This window comes from Labeo rohita, chromosome 25 (assembly GCF_022985175.1).
Source record: "Labeo rohita strain BAU-BD-2019 chromosome 25, IGBB_LRoh.1.0, whole genome shotgun sequence".
NCBI lineage: Eukaryota > Metazoa > Chordata > Actinopteri > Cypriniformes > Cyprinidae > Labeo > Labeo rohita.
Window position 1 is genome coordinate 28330840 of NC_066893.1, and position 17012 is coordinate 28347851.

General features: G+C 31.0%; 1 protein-coding gene across 1 annotated transcript in view; it reads right to left on the reverse strand.

Annotated features, from left to right (window-relative positions):
- Positions 1–2698: 2698 nt before the first annotated feature.
- prtgb (protogenin homolog b (Gallus gallus)) overlaps positions 2699–17012 on the reverse strand; it is a 32192-nt gene continuing 17878 nt past the window's right edge. The window contains exons 10-19 of the mRNA XM_051099393.1: positions 14629–14814; positions 10506–10601; positions 10113–10299; positions 9892–10019; positions 8516–8686; positions 5005–5184; positions 4668–4791; positions 4438–4579; positions 4124–4243; positions 2699–3007 (exon numbers count right to left, since the gene is read on the reverse strand). Coding sequence (XP_050955350.1) covers positions 2699–3007; positions 4124–4243; positions 4438–4579; positions 4668–4791; positions 5005–5184; positions 8516–8686; positions 9892–10019; positions 10113–10299; positions 10506–10601; positions 14629–14814 — 1643 coding nt within the window. The remainder of the gene's footprint in view (positions 3008–4123; positions 4244–4437; positions 4580–4667; positions 4792–5004; positions 5185–8515; positions 8687–9891; positions 10020–10112; positions 10300–10505; positions 10602–14628; positions 14815–17012) is intronic.

Genomic DNA, 17012 nt, shown 5'->3' on the forward strand with positions numbered 1-17012 from the left:
CGTTTAAACTGAGGTATAAGGTTCATATCTAAACTCCCAGACTGTTTATAAAGCAGCTTTCATAACCTGAGGCACTGGTTACTTTCATCTTATTTTGTATCTTTAAGTGGAAAATAAATATATACCGTGAGGACTAAAAGTTTGAGATCACGATTTTGTCACCCGGAAAGGTTTTTGATTTCAGATTCTGTACTATTTCCAGGTGAAACTACACAGTAAAACACATTTGTACAAATAGTCAGAGTTTCTCATAATAAACTAGAAAAGAATGAAAAAAGCATTTAAGAAACACTTTACAATAAGGTCTCATTTGTTAATGCATTAGCTAACATGAACTATAAGCAATATATATATTCTGAAACATTTATTAATCCTTGTTAATGCTTTGTTGTAAAAAAATATATTTTTCAAAATGTGAAAATATATATTAAAATTAAAACTAAAAAATGTAAAAAAATTATTGGATATTATTGGAGTGCAAAATTGTTATTATTTACATTTTTATAGGATTTTTTCTACTTAAACATTTCACATTTAATGTTACTAGTCATTTCATTGTAATATAAATTTTTTTTAAAATTCACTAATTTCTGATTTTTTTATTGTAGTTAATATGAATTATTTGTGTCACTTTGTAAAATACATTTAAGATAAAAATTACTCACTGAAAAATTAATAAAAACTAAAAGCGAACTAAAACTAAAATAGAAATAAAAATACACTTAAAAAAACTGACAAAAACAGAAACAAATAAACATTACATTTAAATTAAAACAGAAAAAAATAAAAAAGCTACAAGAAAATATTATTTCAGTCCTTCAACTTTTACAATGTGTTACTTGCCAATTTGTGTAATAAACTGTAAAATTTACTAGCAATTTCTGAATTGTCTTTTTCATTGTGGTTATTAGAAATGCAGTAATTTATTGTTTGCTTGTAAAACTTAAAGAAAAATAAATTAAACCTATATATATATATATATATATATATATATATATATATATATATAAATTAAAATAAAATAAATTAAACATATTTGTATATATATATATATATATATATATATATATATATATGTTTAATTTATTTTATTTTTATTTATTTTAATTTATTTATATAAAATACCTACACTGTAAAAAAAAAATACATATTTTTCAAAGTTGTGAATACAACAAAGATTATTGGAGTACGGAATTGTAATTACTGTAATTTTATTTTTATTGGATTTTTTTCTACTTAAATATTTAATGTTTAATTCAATATTACTCGTTATTTCTTTATAATATATATTTTTTAAATTCACTAGCAATTTCTGAAATGTTTTTTAAAAACAAAATACAAACTAAATTTAATGTAAAAGAGAAGAAACTATTTTAAGAAAATATTATTTCAGTCTTTCTACTTAAAAAAAGCACATTTAACTCAGTGTTACTTGCCAATTTCTGTAATTATTTGTTATACATTTGTAATTATTTCTTATAATTAAAATTCACTCGCAATTTCTGAAATGTATTTTTGTTATTGTACTTAATAGGAATTGTTTGTGTTGCTTTTTCGAAAATACATTTAAGCTAAAAATTACTGAATAAAAACTAAAACTGAACTAAAACGAAAACAGAAATAAAAAATTAAACATAAATAGTAATATTTAAAACAACAACAACAACAAAACTGAAATAAAAAAAGCTACAAGAAAATATTGTTTTAGTTTTTCTACTTTTTACTTTTAGTCTTTAAAAAAATAATTTTTGTAATTATCTGTATTGTCTGAATTTTTTCGAACATTGCAGTTATTTATTGTTAGTTTGTAAAACTGAAAGAAAAATAAATTAAACCTACACAGTAATATTTAAAAAATATATACATAATACAATTAACAAAAGCACATACAATTGCTAAAAAATTAATTAAAATTAAGAAAGCATAAGAAAATACTATTTCAGTAATTATTTGTTAAATGTGCTAGCAATTTCTGAATTGTTTAAAAAAAAAACTAGTGTAACAGTGCACAGTTCATTAACTAATTTTTAAGTTCATTAAGTTTTAAGACAGTTTTTTAAGTTTAAAAAACCAAAGTAAATGTTGAGATTAACATTAATTAAGATTAACAAATGCTGTCGAAGTTTTGTTCATTGCTAGTCCATGTTAACTAATTTAGTTACCAAATGAAACCTTGATGCAAAGTGTCACCCATTTTCATTTGGACTCTTTGGATTATAAACGTCAAACACATTCAGTGTTCATGTGAAAATAATAAAAATGAGACTGAGGACGAGTGTCATCAAAAATGAGGTAGAGAGACAGCAGAACAAAACTCCGTCTCTGTCACTTAACGAACAGAAAACACTCGTCCGTTTGCGTAAAGCACATCAGGCGTTCTTCAAAACATTCATTAACGCTGATAGGAAACACATTCATCTGAAACGGGTCCGAACCGATCCAGGACCTTCATCTTTGGGACATCATGAATCTCTCTGACGCGGTCCGGGTCGGGAAGGGAAAGTTATTAGGGCTGTGCAAGTTTGTCAAAAGCCAACAGAGCGTCTGTGACTTCATAAAGCTATTCAAACTCTCAAACCGTTGAGATTTTTGGCACAAACATCCAGATCACTGATCTGATCCTGAGGAAAAGCTGCAAACTGTATTTAGAGGCCCTGGATATCACAGGCCACGCCCACTCGCATGATTGACAGGCCAGTTAAAGCGGTACGAACTGAAGGCGGGAGGGAGATTTCGGTGGCGCGTCGTCTGGAATTTGCGCGCAGACGCTCACGACGCATCCGTTTTGAGCGGCGGCGTCTGGTAACGTTTCGCTGTCGTCGGACCTGTATGAGGATCTGTTGGGACTGGCGGTTTCCGTCTCGTCGTGAGAGAAGTTTCCAGAGTCTCCGCCGCTGGTCTGTGAACTCTCCGACTCCCCGAGAGGACGACAAACGCGTGACTGCTCGTCCTCGTAACACAGAACCGTCTTCCCTACTTCATAAAGACGAGCCGGATCCTCAACCTGCTGAACATAAACAGAGCTCACGGTCAACAAGAACCAATAAAAGTTAAAAAGTTCAATAAAAGTTATGAAATGTAAAAAAGGCTTTAACCAAAATTAAAATGAGAACTCAAAATAAAAGCAAATAAAAAAAACTATATAGACATATTTTTAAAAATTAAATAAAAATAATGAAAAAAATCAAATATTAAAAATATATATTTAAAAAAATATATAAAATATTAAACAATATATCTAAAATATAAATATTTAAAAAATAAATAAATAAACAAAATATTTCAGCTAGTAGGCCAAGACAGCATTTCTCCTTTTTATTTAGTTTATCTTGATTTACTAAAATAACTAAAGATAAAACAGAAATAAAAATGAGTAAAAACTATGTAGACATGTAGAAATGTCTATATAGAAATTACAATGCTCAAGAAAATTATAACTAAAATGAAAATGAAAACTGCAAATCTAAAAATAAATAATAATACATTTATTATAAAATATTAAAATGTAAATAATTCAACCTTACTAGTAAATATTTAAAAATGACAAAAGCACATAAAAGAAAGACTAAAATGAAAACAGAAATTATAAAAAAATTATAAAAATAAAAGCTAATTCAAAATATTAATAGAAACTATAAATAATCATAAAACTTTGACTGTGATTTTAAATGTGATACACAAAATTAAAACAATTGTGGCCATAGACCACAAAATCAGTCTTAAGTGGCACGGGTATATTTGTAGCAAGAGCCAACAATACATTGTGTAGGTCAAAATTATTGATTTTTCTTTTATGCCAAAAATCATTAGGATATTAAGATCATGTTCCATGAAGATATTTTGGAAATTTCCTACCGTAAATATATCAAAACTCAATTTTTGATTAGTAATATGCATTGCTAAGAACTTCATTTGGACAACTTTAAAGGCAATTTTCTCAATATTTTGATTATTTTGATGCACCCTCAGATTCCAGATCTCGACCAAATATTGTCCTATCCAACCCTATATGAATGAAAAGCTTATTTATTCGGCTTTCAGATGATGTATAAATGTTAGTTTTAAAAAACTGACCCTTATGACTGGTTTTCTGGTCATAAAAATATTTATATCTGTTACTCACGTTGCTTTTATTTCCATTAGACTTTGGATTATTGTTAAAAATGCTCCATTTGTTTCTCCTTTTGTTCTGAGCTTCACTCATTATGGGTCCGGTGTGGTTTATCATCAAATTTGTTCCTCCCTGAAAAGAAATAGTATGTATTTTAAACCTCTATATATCTATAACTATATATACATACATACATACATATATATATATATATATATATATATATATATATGTGTGTGTATATATATAAATGAATTTAAGCCTAATCTATGTTAGTCATTTCAACTGCACATTGGTAAATAATATAATTATAAACACACTCTTACTTTGGCATCAATGAAGTGAGTCCTCATCATCGGCAGCAGAACCTCTGCGTTCTCCGTCCGCTGCTGATTGGCTAATGACGGTCCACTACGCACAACATCATTTCTCACCTGTCCAATCATCTTTGAGGAAGCTGATTTCCTGCTGAGAGAAAACAATCATTTAGATTGTGTCTAAAAGTCAAAAACATGATCTTCTAGTTCTGTTATTTTTGTAACAGTTGGAGCCTCACTGTGTTTTGCTCTTGGTGAGGAGGATGAAGATGCAGAGGATGATACAGGAGAGAGCGATACACACGCCAACGATGATACCCGTCATGGACTTCTCATCGATGTGGTACAGGCCGTCTATAAACGCTGCAGAAATGGTATATAACTTCATTAAAATATAACAAAACACATTTCTGTTTTAATGCAGTTTAAAATAGGTACATATTTAAATTAGATTATATTTTATAGAATATTTTATTACATTATATTCTAATTTTATTTAATGAATTATATAAAATAAATAAATAGTACTAAATTAATTATATTGTACTTGTACTAGATTTGTTGTGTCATGCATACCTGTTTTCTCAGCGTGGTTGTCGGTGTGACGTGGGTTTTTTCCCTGGTGTATTTTACTCCTGACCAGCAGCTCTACGGTGCTGGAGAACGGACCATCACCCGCCTGGTTAGAGGCTGAGATCTTCACCAGGTAGATGTTACCCGACTCTAGCTTCTCCAGAAGAGCCATCGTGTTTGTGCCTGAAATGAGAAACCCATTTTTACCATGTTTTTTAGGAATAAAATTCAGTGTGAATGAAATATGAACAAATCCCTCAGTAAAAACCTTCAGAATATAGAGAGGAATAAAACTCTAAGTTTTGGTGTATGCAAGTGATACTGAAGTGGAGAAACAAACTCATTTTGAGAAAACAGCCTTTAAAGATACATATTCCAAATTAGATCTACAGACACAAAGTGAAATAATAAAATCAAGCGAATGACATATGAACAAACCCCTCGGTAAAAACATTCAGAATATAGAGAGGAATAAAAATGTAAATTTTGGTGTATATAAGTGCTGCTGAAGTGGAGAAACAAACTCATTTTGAGAAAACATCCTTTAAAGATATGTATTGTAAATTAGGTCTACAGACGCAAATAAAGTGAAATAATAAAATCAAGTGAATTACATATGAACAAACCCTTCAGTAAAAACCTTCAGAATATAGAGAGGAATAAAACTCTAAGTTTTGGTGTATGCAAGTGCTGCTGAAGTGGAGAAACAAACTCATTTTGAGAAAATGGCCTTTAAAGATATATATTCCAAATTAGATCTACAGACACAAAGTGAAATAATAAAATCAAGCGAATGACATATGAACAAACCCCTCGGTAAAAACATTCAGAATATAGAGAGGAATAAAAATGTAAATTTTGGTGTATGTAGGTGCTGCTGAAGTGGAGAAACAAACTCATTTTGAGAAAACATCCTTGAAGGATATGTATTGTAAATTAGATCTACAGACGCAAATAAAATTAAGCGAATGACATGAACACACCCCTCAATAAAAACATTTAGAATATAGATAGGAATAAAAATGTAAATTTTGGTGTATGTAGGTGCTGCTGAAGTGGAGAAACAAACTCATTTTGAGAAAACGTCCTTGAAAGATATGTATTGTAAATTAGATCTACAGATGCAAATAAAGTGAAATAATAAAATCAAGTGAATTACATATGAACAAACCCTTCAGTAAAAACATTCAGAACACAGAGAGGAATAAAACTCTAAGTTTTGGTCTATGTAAGTGATACTGAAGTAGAGAAATAAACACATTTTGAGAAAACGCCTTTAAAGATATGTATTGTAAATTAGATCTACAGACGCAAATAAACTGAAATAATAAAATCAAGCGAATGACATATGAACAAACCCCTCAGTAAAAACATTTAGAATACAGAGAGGAATAAAAATGTGAATTTTGGTGTATGTAAGTGCTGCTGAAGTGGAGAAACAAACTAATTTTGAGAAAACAGCCTTTAAAGATACATATTCCAAATTAGATCTACAGACACAAAGTGAAATAATAAAATCAAGCGAATGACATATGAACAAACCCCTCGGTAAAAACATTCAGAATATAGAGAGGAATAAAAATGTAAATTTTGGTGTATATAAGTGCTGCTGAAGTGGAGAAACAAACTCATTTTGAGAAAACATCCTTTAAAGAGCTGTATTGTAAATTAGGTCTACAGACGCAAATAAAGTGAAATAATAAAATCAAGTGAATTACATATGAACAAACCCTTCAGTAAAAACCTTCAGAATATAGAGAGGAATAAAACTCTAAGTTTTGGTGTATGCAAGTGCTGCTGAAGTGGAGAAACAAACTCATTTTGAGAAAATGGCCTTTAAAGATATATATTCCAAATTAGATCTACAGACACAAAGTGAAATAATAAAATCAAGCGAATGACATATGAACAAACCCCTCGGTAAAAACATTCAGAATATAGAGAGGAATAAAAATGTAAATTTTGGTGTATGTAGGTGCTGCTGAAGTGGAGAAACGAACTCATTTTGAGAAAACATCCTTGAAAGATATGTATTGTAAATTAGATCTACAGACGCAAATAAAATTAAGCGAATGACATGAACACACCCCTCAGTAAAAACATTTAGAATATAGATAGGAATAAAAATGTAAATTTTGGTGTATGTAGGTGCTGCTGAAGTGGAGAAACAAACTCATTTTGAGAAAACGTCCTTGAAAGATATGTATTGTAAATTAGATCTACAGATGCAAATAAAGTGAAATAATAAAATCAAGTGAATTACATATGAACAAACCCTTCAGTAAAAACATTCAGAACACAGAGAGGAATAAAACTCTAAGTTTTGGTCTATGTAAGTGATACTGAAGTAGAGAAATAAACACATTTTGAGAAAACGCCTTTAAAGATATGTATTGTAAATTAGATCTACAGACGCAAATAAACTGAAATAATAAAATCAAGCGAATGACATATGAACAAACCCCTCAGTAAAAACATTTAGAATACAGAGAGGAATAAAAATGTGAATTTTGGTGTAAGTAAGTGCTGCTGAAGTGGAGAAACAAACTAATTTTGAGAAAATGTCCTTGGAGAAACTCATTTTGAGAAAACATCCTTGAAAGATATGTATTGTAAATTAGATCTACAGACGCAAATAAAATTAAGCGAATGACATGAACACACCCCTCAATAAAAACATTTAGAATATAGATAGCAATAAAAATGTACATTTTGATGTATGTAAGTGCTGCTGAAGTGGAGAAACAAACTAATTTTGAGAAAATGTCCTGGGAAGATATGTTTTGTAAATTAGATCTACAGACACAAAGTGAAATAATAAAATCAAACAAATGACATATGAACAAACCCCTCAGTAAAAACATTTAGAATACAGAGAAGAATAAAACTCTAAGTTTTAGTGTATGTAAGTGCTGCTGAAGTGGAGAAAAAACTCATTTGGAGAAAACGCCTTTAAAGATATGTACTGTAAATTAGATCTACAGATGCAAATCAACTGAAATAATAAAATCAAGCGAATGACATATGAACAAACCCCTCAGTAAAAACATTTAGAATACAGAGAGGAATAAAAATGTACATTTTGGTGTATGTAAGTGCTGCTGAAGTGGAGAAACAAACTCATTTTGAGAAAACGTCCTTGAAAGATATGCATTGTAAATTAGATCTACAGACGCAAATAAAGTGAAATAATAATATCAAGTGAATTACATATGAACAAACCCTTCAGTAAAAACCTTCAGAATATAGAGAGGAATAAAACTCTAAGTTTTGTTGTATGTAAGTGCTGCTGAAGTGGAGAAAAACTTTCAAAGATATGTATTGGAATTGAAATCTACAGACGCAAATAAATAAAAAGTAATAAAATAAAACTTAAATGTGTTTTTTAGATGTTTTCTCTCCATTAGTCTGAAATAAGAGCTATTGGAAGCAAACGAGCAAAACAGTGTATGATAAACAAATGGTTTGCCTGTAGTATCTTGCCTTAAGAAGAATGTGGTTGTGTTCTGCTCACCTTCTCTCTGAAGAACCTGCCATTCTCCAGCGATCCACGAGCTCTGCGAGGCGTACAGGATGGTGTAGTGCGTGACGGACAGGTTGGGCTGATCTGGCTGCTTCCACGACACCAGCGCCGTGTCGTCCTCGATCAGACTCACTCTGACGGACAGCGGCGGAGACGATGGAGCTGCCGGAAGAAAAACACAAATCAAGGTCTCAACCTCAGATCAGGTTATGATGACAGCCTTTTCACTGTTCACTACTTAAAAATCAACAAATAATCTGTCCAGTCTGAACTACAGTTACTATAGTTAACTAAAACCATGAACAGCATTTACTTGAAATAAAATAAACTTTAACTGAAATAAAATATAGTATTTAATTTTTTTTTCAGTTAGTTGCCAAGGTAATATTTCTCGATTCCATTTATTTAACTTGATACTGTATACTAAAACTAAATATACTGTATAAACTGTATACTAAAATTCACATGACTTTACTTGAAATTATTTCACTTATTGATAAACATTAACTGAAAATATATGTATTTATGCATTTCAGCTAGTTGCCAACATTTCTCATTTTTATGTACTAAAATAACTAAAACTAAAATAAAATAAAAAAATCTGTAAAAAATTACATAAACATTTTTATATAAACATAAAAAACACTAATAAAAACATACAACAAAATTACTAAAACTTTATCTAAAATTATAGTCGCAGTCTTTAACTGTTTGGTACTTTGTTTTTACAAACTTACAATATATCAACAAATATATGTAATTACATAAATTCCACCAAATTTATGTAATTTGGTGGAAATACTAGTCTGAACCAAGGTTATTATGTTTAACTAAAAAAACATTTACTTTACTGAAAATAAAATTAACTTTAACTGAAATTAAATAAAACATTTAAAAAAAATAATTATTTCATTTCTTAATTTTAAATTGCACTAAACATAATACTTAGCACTAAAAAATAAACTATAAATAAATACATGCATGTCAAAACCATATAATAAAATAACTACAATTTTAAAATTATGGCGACAGTCTTTTCTTTGACTGTTTTGCTACTTTGTTGTTACAAACATATAATATATATATAAACAAATTCGGTGGAGAAACAATACTAGTCTACACCAGAGTTATTAAAAACACAAAAAAGCATCAACTCTACTTGAAATAAAATAAACTCAAATTAAAAAAAAATACTTTAACTTCATAAAAATAAAATTTCATATAAAAAAAAAAAAACAAAATGTATAGAAATGTCAAAAACACAAAACAAGACGACTAAAACTGTGAATACATTTTTAAAATTAAAACGCAAAATATATAAAAATAAAAACATTAAAAACTATAGTAGTATCTCAATGGGCTGATACCTTCCAGTAGAGTCCTCTGATAGACGGTGGCGCTCCAGGGACTGGACATCTGATCCATATGAAGACGCACTGAAAACTCATAACGTGTGTTTGGCCGGAGACCTGTTACCATAACGGTTTGCTCAGTGCTAAAAAGAGAGTGAGAACATACATGATACCCGAATCCACAAGCGGATAAATTACAACTGACATCAATCCTTTGGTGAGGAGCCAGCACTCACGTTTGGACGTAGCGTACGGTCGAGGCGTCGGACGGGCTCACGGGTCCGTAGCGGACGGAATAACTGACGGGTTTCCCAGAACTGAACGCTGGACGGCCCCAGCTCAGACTCACTGCAGAGGAGCTGTTAGCTTTAGCATCGATGTGGTCGGGAGGCGGCAGAGCGGCCAAACGTCGGTTTGGTGCGGCTGAAAGACAGAGAGAGACTCTTGTTTAGATATTTACACTTTTTTTTTTTAGTTGCTAAAATAGTTACAATTGTCTATCTGTTTTTCTTGGCAACAATGAAAGATTGCCTTTCTAAACTTTGCTTTTCTAGGTAAATATTAATATGCAAATCCCACAGATGATGGCATTTAAATTAGTTTTTAAGTTTGTTTTTTTGAACACTTACAAGGACATCCTGGAGTGTTGACCGTCTGATGGGCCTGATAGCCGTCTCCATTAGCACTAAACGCTAGCAGTTTCACATGGTATTTCACTCTGGGGTCTGCAAAACAAAATAAACCATATTATTACATTATAAAATAAATGAAGAACTAAATGAAGTTATGTAAAATTACAGTGTCTTAAAGAGTTCACTAAATAGCTAACATTGCCGTATTAGCGCTAAATGCAGACAATTTCACATGGTACCACTCTGGGAGAAATCTATATCATAAAAATGTACTTTTTACATAATGACATATATAAAGTGCCATTCACTGTGCCCATTTGAACAGTAGTTTGTAATGTGCAGTGCATCCCACAAACACTAGGTGGAGCTGTTATTCAGCACAGAGAAATAGCATATAAGGGTCATTTAATTTATGCAAATGATGCTTTTGCTGTCTAGCATGTAACAGCAATGCATATATCATAAATTTCAATTAAAAATGTAACCGTATATGTTGTAGAATCATGTGAAAGCATGCAAATGTTGATCCAATGTGTGCTTTTTCATCTGGAAGTTGTTTTAGAAAGAGTTTATGGATTGCTAATGCCCTCCTAAGATGTTCAGGTCCGAATGCACGTGTTTGGGAAACTTACTGGTTTGCATCAGTCAACCTAAAGAGTGGAGTGACTGTAAAGAGCTGATCAGTGTGTGTAGTACTGGGGGTTTTGAGTATTTAAGCCTCTAGGGGTCAAGAGGTCAGAGATCGGAGGGCACCTTTACAGGCAGCACTCAGCTGCCGAAATGACCGTCTCCAGGGACGAGAGGTTTATGAGCCGAGGTCTGGGGCCAGACCAAGATAAAACTTCATGCTTAACCAGTTACGAAGAAACAGGCCTTGAGATAATGATTAGATCTTTCATTTCTGAGAACACTTTTTTTAAATCAATAAAAAATTTAAAAAGTGACATTTAAGTAAAAGAAATGTTACTTTCAAAAATTTGAAATTCTATCTAATGTATATGAAAATCCTAATCAAATGATTCATGTATTTTCTTTATAAATTAAGTAAATTAAAATATATTTAGTTTAAATTTCAGTAAATTTAAATTTAAATCATTAGAAATGTTCTAATAAATATTCTTAAATCTTATCAATTTTCCATTAAAAATTAGAAAGGTAAAACATTTATGTTTATATAAAAATATTAAACAAATTCCTTACAAATTTTCTTGACAAGATTTACTTGTTATTGTAAAAATGACATATTTTCTAAGAAAATTATACTTAAAAATTTGATAGGTAAAACTTTTCCATCTATATGGAAATCATAAGCAAATTACTCACACATTTCCTTAAAAAATTAAGTTTTAAGTAAATTAAGATTTACTTAAATGAGATATTTTCTAATTATAAAATATATTTATTTCCCAATTAAAAATAAGAAATGCTCGTTAAATTACTCAAGATTTCTTTTCAAAAATCAAGCTTTAAGTGAATTACAATATATTTCCCATTTCGAAAACTAGATGATTTCTAAGATAATTAGAAAATGTATTTATTTCCCAGTTAAAATTAGAAAAGGTAATATGTTCCATATGAAAATCTTATCTTAATCAAAATGTTCAGTTAAAAAAAAAAAAAAAACTAATTCACTATTAAAAAATTAACCATTGTCTAGGAAACTTCTAAGAAAATTAGAAAATTAATTTATTTCCCAATAAAAATTAAAGCAGGTAAAGCAGGTAAGGTAAAGCATTTCTATCTGTATGGAAATCCTAATCGAATTACTTTACTATATTAATAATTACTATAATTTATTATAATAATTACTATAATTTCTCAAAAAATGAAAGTTTTTGAGGATTTATCTTCCATCAAATATTAGTCTAACCGTAGACTAACCCTAACCAATTCGACCAGTTTCGCTCCATCAGGAGACTGAACTCGAATTTGCATCAAGTTCTTTGCTCTTGGGTCACTTCTGCCCAGTTTGGGCCAATCCCAGAATCCTTTGTTAGCGGTAAGTGTCCAGCTGTAGGGGTGACGGGGGGAGGGTCGCTCTCACGGGCCTCTGGCCGACCTTAAACCCAAAAACAATAGACGGGCATGGAGAATGATGGGAAAGCTAGAAGGAGACATCTGGGCTTTGACCTCTGACACGGAGGGGAAACTGCGTGACACGTACAAAGCCGTGGATGCGGCCGGCAGGGCGACCGTGCAGAAGTGCCAACAGAAGAAGGCCAATTATTGATTGGTGAATCTCAGTCCGGCCGAGGACAATCAGATCCACACGATGACAAATACAAACATGGGAAATATGCTGAATGAAACCTTGGAATATCCTTGTCCAGTTTTAGGCTTCAGCACAAGATTTTTATTGATGCTACATTACATTTTCGTATCCTAGCATAAAATGAAAAATATGTGGGTCGATTTCTCATTTTAGATCAATGCACATTTATAGTTGTTTTAAGCAGCTAATTTCTGAGGTGGAATAAAAATAAATAAATAAACAATACCATATGTCATAAGGGTCAATTTTTTGAAATTGAGATTTATACATCTGAAAGCCGAATAAATAAGCTTTTCATTGATGTATGGTTTGTTAGGATAGGACAATATTTGGCCGAGATCTGAGAATCTGGTATCTGAGGGTGCAAAAAATAAATCAAATAAAACCAAAATACTGAAAAAAAAAATGAAGGTCTTAACAATGCATATTACTAATCAAAATTGCATGGAACATAAAGCATGGAACATGATCTTTACTTAATATCCTAATGATTTTTGGCATAAAAGAAAAGTCAATAATTTTGACCCATACAGTGTATTTTTGGCTACTGCTACAAATATACCCGTACTACGTCTGACAGAATTTAAGATGTAAAGTCAAAATTGCAATAAAAAAGTCAGAATTATGATATAAACTCCTATTCTAAGAAAAATTTTATTTGCTTGATATAAACTCACAATTCTGAGAAGAAAAGTCAAAATGTTAAAATATAAAGTCGCAATTGTTGGGAAAAAAAAATCTGAGTTTTAAGATATAATAAAAATGTCAGAATTATAAGATATAAACTCATAATTCTAAGAAAAAGTTTTATTTGCTTGATATAAACTAGCAATTATGAGGAAAAAAAGTCAGAATTTTAAGATATAAACTTGTAATTCTAAGAAAGTTTTATTTGCTTGATATAAACACAATTCTGAAAAAAGTCAGAATTTTAAAATATAAAGTTGAAATTGCAATAAAAAATTTAGAATTCTAAGATATAAACTAGTAATTCTAAGAAAAGTTTAATTTGCTTGATATAAACCATTCTGAGAAGAAAAGTCAGAATTTTATGATATGAGATTGCAATTGCGATAAAAAGTTAGAATTGTAAGATATAAACTCCTAATTCTAAGAAAAGTTTTATTTGCTTGATATAAACTAGCAATTACGAGGAAAAAAAGTCAGAATTTTAAGATATAAATAAAGTTTTATTTGCTTGATATAAACTCAATTCTGAGAAGTCAAAATGTTAAAATATAAAGTCGCAATTGTTGGAAAAAAAATCTGAATTTTAACATAAAGTTGAAATTGCAATAAAAATGTCAGAATTTTAAGATATAAGCTTAATTCTAAGAAAGTTTTATTTGCTTGATATAAACGATTCTGAAAAAAGTCAGAATTTTAAAATATAAAGTTAAAATTGCAATAAAATATTTTGAATTCTAAGATATAAACTAGTAATTCTAAGAAAAGTTTAATTTGCTTGATATAAACAATTCTGAGAAGAAAAGTCAGAATTTTAAGATGTAAGGTTGCAATTGCGATAAAAAGTTAGAATTGTAAGATATAAACTCCTAATTCTAAGAAAAGTTTTATTTGCTTAATATAAACTCACAATTCTGAGAAGAAAGGTCAGAATTTTAATATATAAGGTTGCAATTGCAAAAAAGTCTGAATTGTGAGATATAAACTTTCTGAAAAGACCAGTTTTATTTTCTTGATATCTTGATTTATTTTCTCATTTGGTGATGGAAATAAGCTTCCATAAGAATTAACCGCTGACCTTCCTAAGTGTTTTTGTTATTAGTAGTTGCAGGCTGTTGAGGTGAGGCAGACGGCACTGAAAGGTGAATGTGTGTCACTCACTGAGTCCTGTGATGGGGTGCTGGTGGTCATGTGGGGGCAGCTGGAGAACCGAGTCCTCTGATTGGCCGTCTGGGTGAAAAGACAGCTTGTATCCCAGGACGACAGCATCGCTGGCAGCCGGATGCCAGCGGACCATCACCGAGGTGCAGTTCAGAGGTTCAAGCTCAAGGTTTGGGGCGGGAGGCACTGAGGAAACAAACAGACACATTAAACCAACTACAGATATAAATACAGTTGATCTGTATGTTTTCAAGAAAAAGTTTGTTTACTGCTTAAAAAATAAAACATTACAGTTCAGTTCAGTGAGAGACACATCCAATTTACTTGCTACACTATTTTGAGCCAATAAATAAAGTGAGAAACCACTTTATCGCAGTGTCCGGAGCTGAAAACATGTAGGATCTAAATCAATAAAGTAACAATGCTTAGGGCAGTACAGTCAAGGATAAATAAAAGCATCAGTATCGACACAACATCTCAACCAGTGACATTCCACCATCGATTCAAGTCGGTTTTAATTATTAAGACTTTGATGAGCTCCATGTAAAATCCTTCCAACCACTCCAACTCAAACAAAGTTACTTTTCCCCATAAAGCCTCTGTGTTCAACTAGACAAGTTCAAGATGACTTTGTCTAAGGTGAAAATCACTCTTAGTCTAACTAAACATAACAGAAAGATCCAGTAGAGCAAATATCCATCAGAACAGGCTGAAAGGAGAAATCAAGGCCATTTTGAGGCCCGTCACACGGGTCTTTCTGAAACAGGTCTATTCTTTGGGCTGCCCGGAGCGATCCCTTTATGACCCGAAACTGAGCCGTCCCTCAACGCCTAACTGACAGCCGGGGTCAAGGGTCATCGAGTAACAAACGGAATGCCGGAACAAAGCCAAGTCCTGAAAGCCAAAGGCATCTGTTATGATCTGAGCTGCCCACTTCAGCGGCTTACGGAGATTGTCGGACCATTTCTGAAAGCAGTGTTAAATAAAACTCAATTTCTTCTGAAGAAAATGAGAGCAGAACTCCCTGCCAGAACGCCAAAGTGTTGTGGCTGGTTGCTAGGATCTTGCTGTGCAGTTGCTAGGGTATTCTAGATGGTTACATATGCTAAAAACAAAAGGTTCTTTGCATCGAAGATTCCAAGAAGAACTTTTGAATTTTTTATGGAAAACTTTTCATTCCATCAAAAGGTTCCTTATAGTGCAAAAAGGTTCTTTAATTTTTTTAAATGTTCATCAAACTAATTAAAAAAGTTTGAATCCCATCCAAATTCAAAGGCAAGTGAAGGATATGCGTAAACCAAAAGGAGTGGATAGAAGTTGTACAAAGCCCCACATATGGCATACAGACAAAAATTCCCACAAATTAAAAATTCAATCCCTTGTTTTAGTTAACTGTGGCCACATTGCAAGTTTTTGATTAATAAAACTAGAGAATTAAATATTAAAACATGGCTGGGAATGAAGGTAACAAATTAGTACGATGTGGCCGTAATTTGCTAAAACAAGGAAACAAATTAGTCTAGCATGGCCACGATTTACTAAAATGAGGGAACAAATTTGTACTACATGGTTGCGATTTACTAAAATATGGAAACTAATTAGTACAAATTGGCCAAGATTTACTACAACAAAGAAATAAGTTAGTACAAATTGGCCACAATTTATTAAAATATGTAAACAAATTAGTACAAATTGGCCACAATTTATTAAAATATGGAAACAAATTAGTACGAATTGGCCACAATTATAAAAATATGGAAAGGAATTAGTACGAATTGGCCACGATTTATTAAAATATGGAAAGGAATTAGTACGAATTGGCCACAATTTATTAAAATAGGGAAACGAATTAGTACGAATTGGCCACAATTTGTAAAAATATGGAAACGAATGAATACAAATTGGCCACAATTTATTAAAATATGGAAACAAGTTAGTACAAATTGGCCACGATTTATTAAAATATGGAAACGAATTAGTACAAATTGGCCACAATTTATTAAAATATGGAAACAAGTTAGTACAAATTGGCCACGATTTATTAAAATATGCAAACGAATTAGTACAAATTGGCCACAATTTATTAAAATATGGAAACAAATTAGTACGAACTGGCCACAATTATAAAAATATGGAAAGGAATTAGTACGAATTGGCCACGATTTATTAAAATATGGAAACGAATTAGTACGAATTGGCCACGATTTATTAAAATATGTAAACAAATTAGTACAAATTGGCCACAATTTATTAAAATATGGAAACAAATTAGTACGAATTGGCCACAATTATAAAAATATGGAAAGGAATTAGTACGAATTGGCCACGATTTATTAAAATATGGAAACGAATTATTACGAATTGGCCACGATTTATTAAAATAT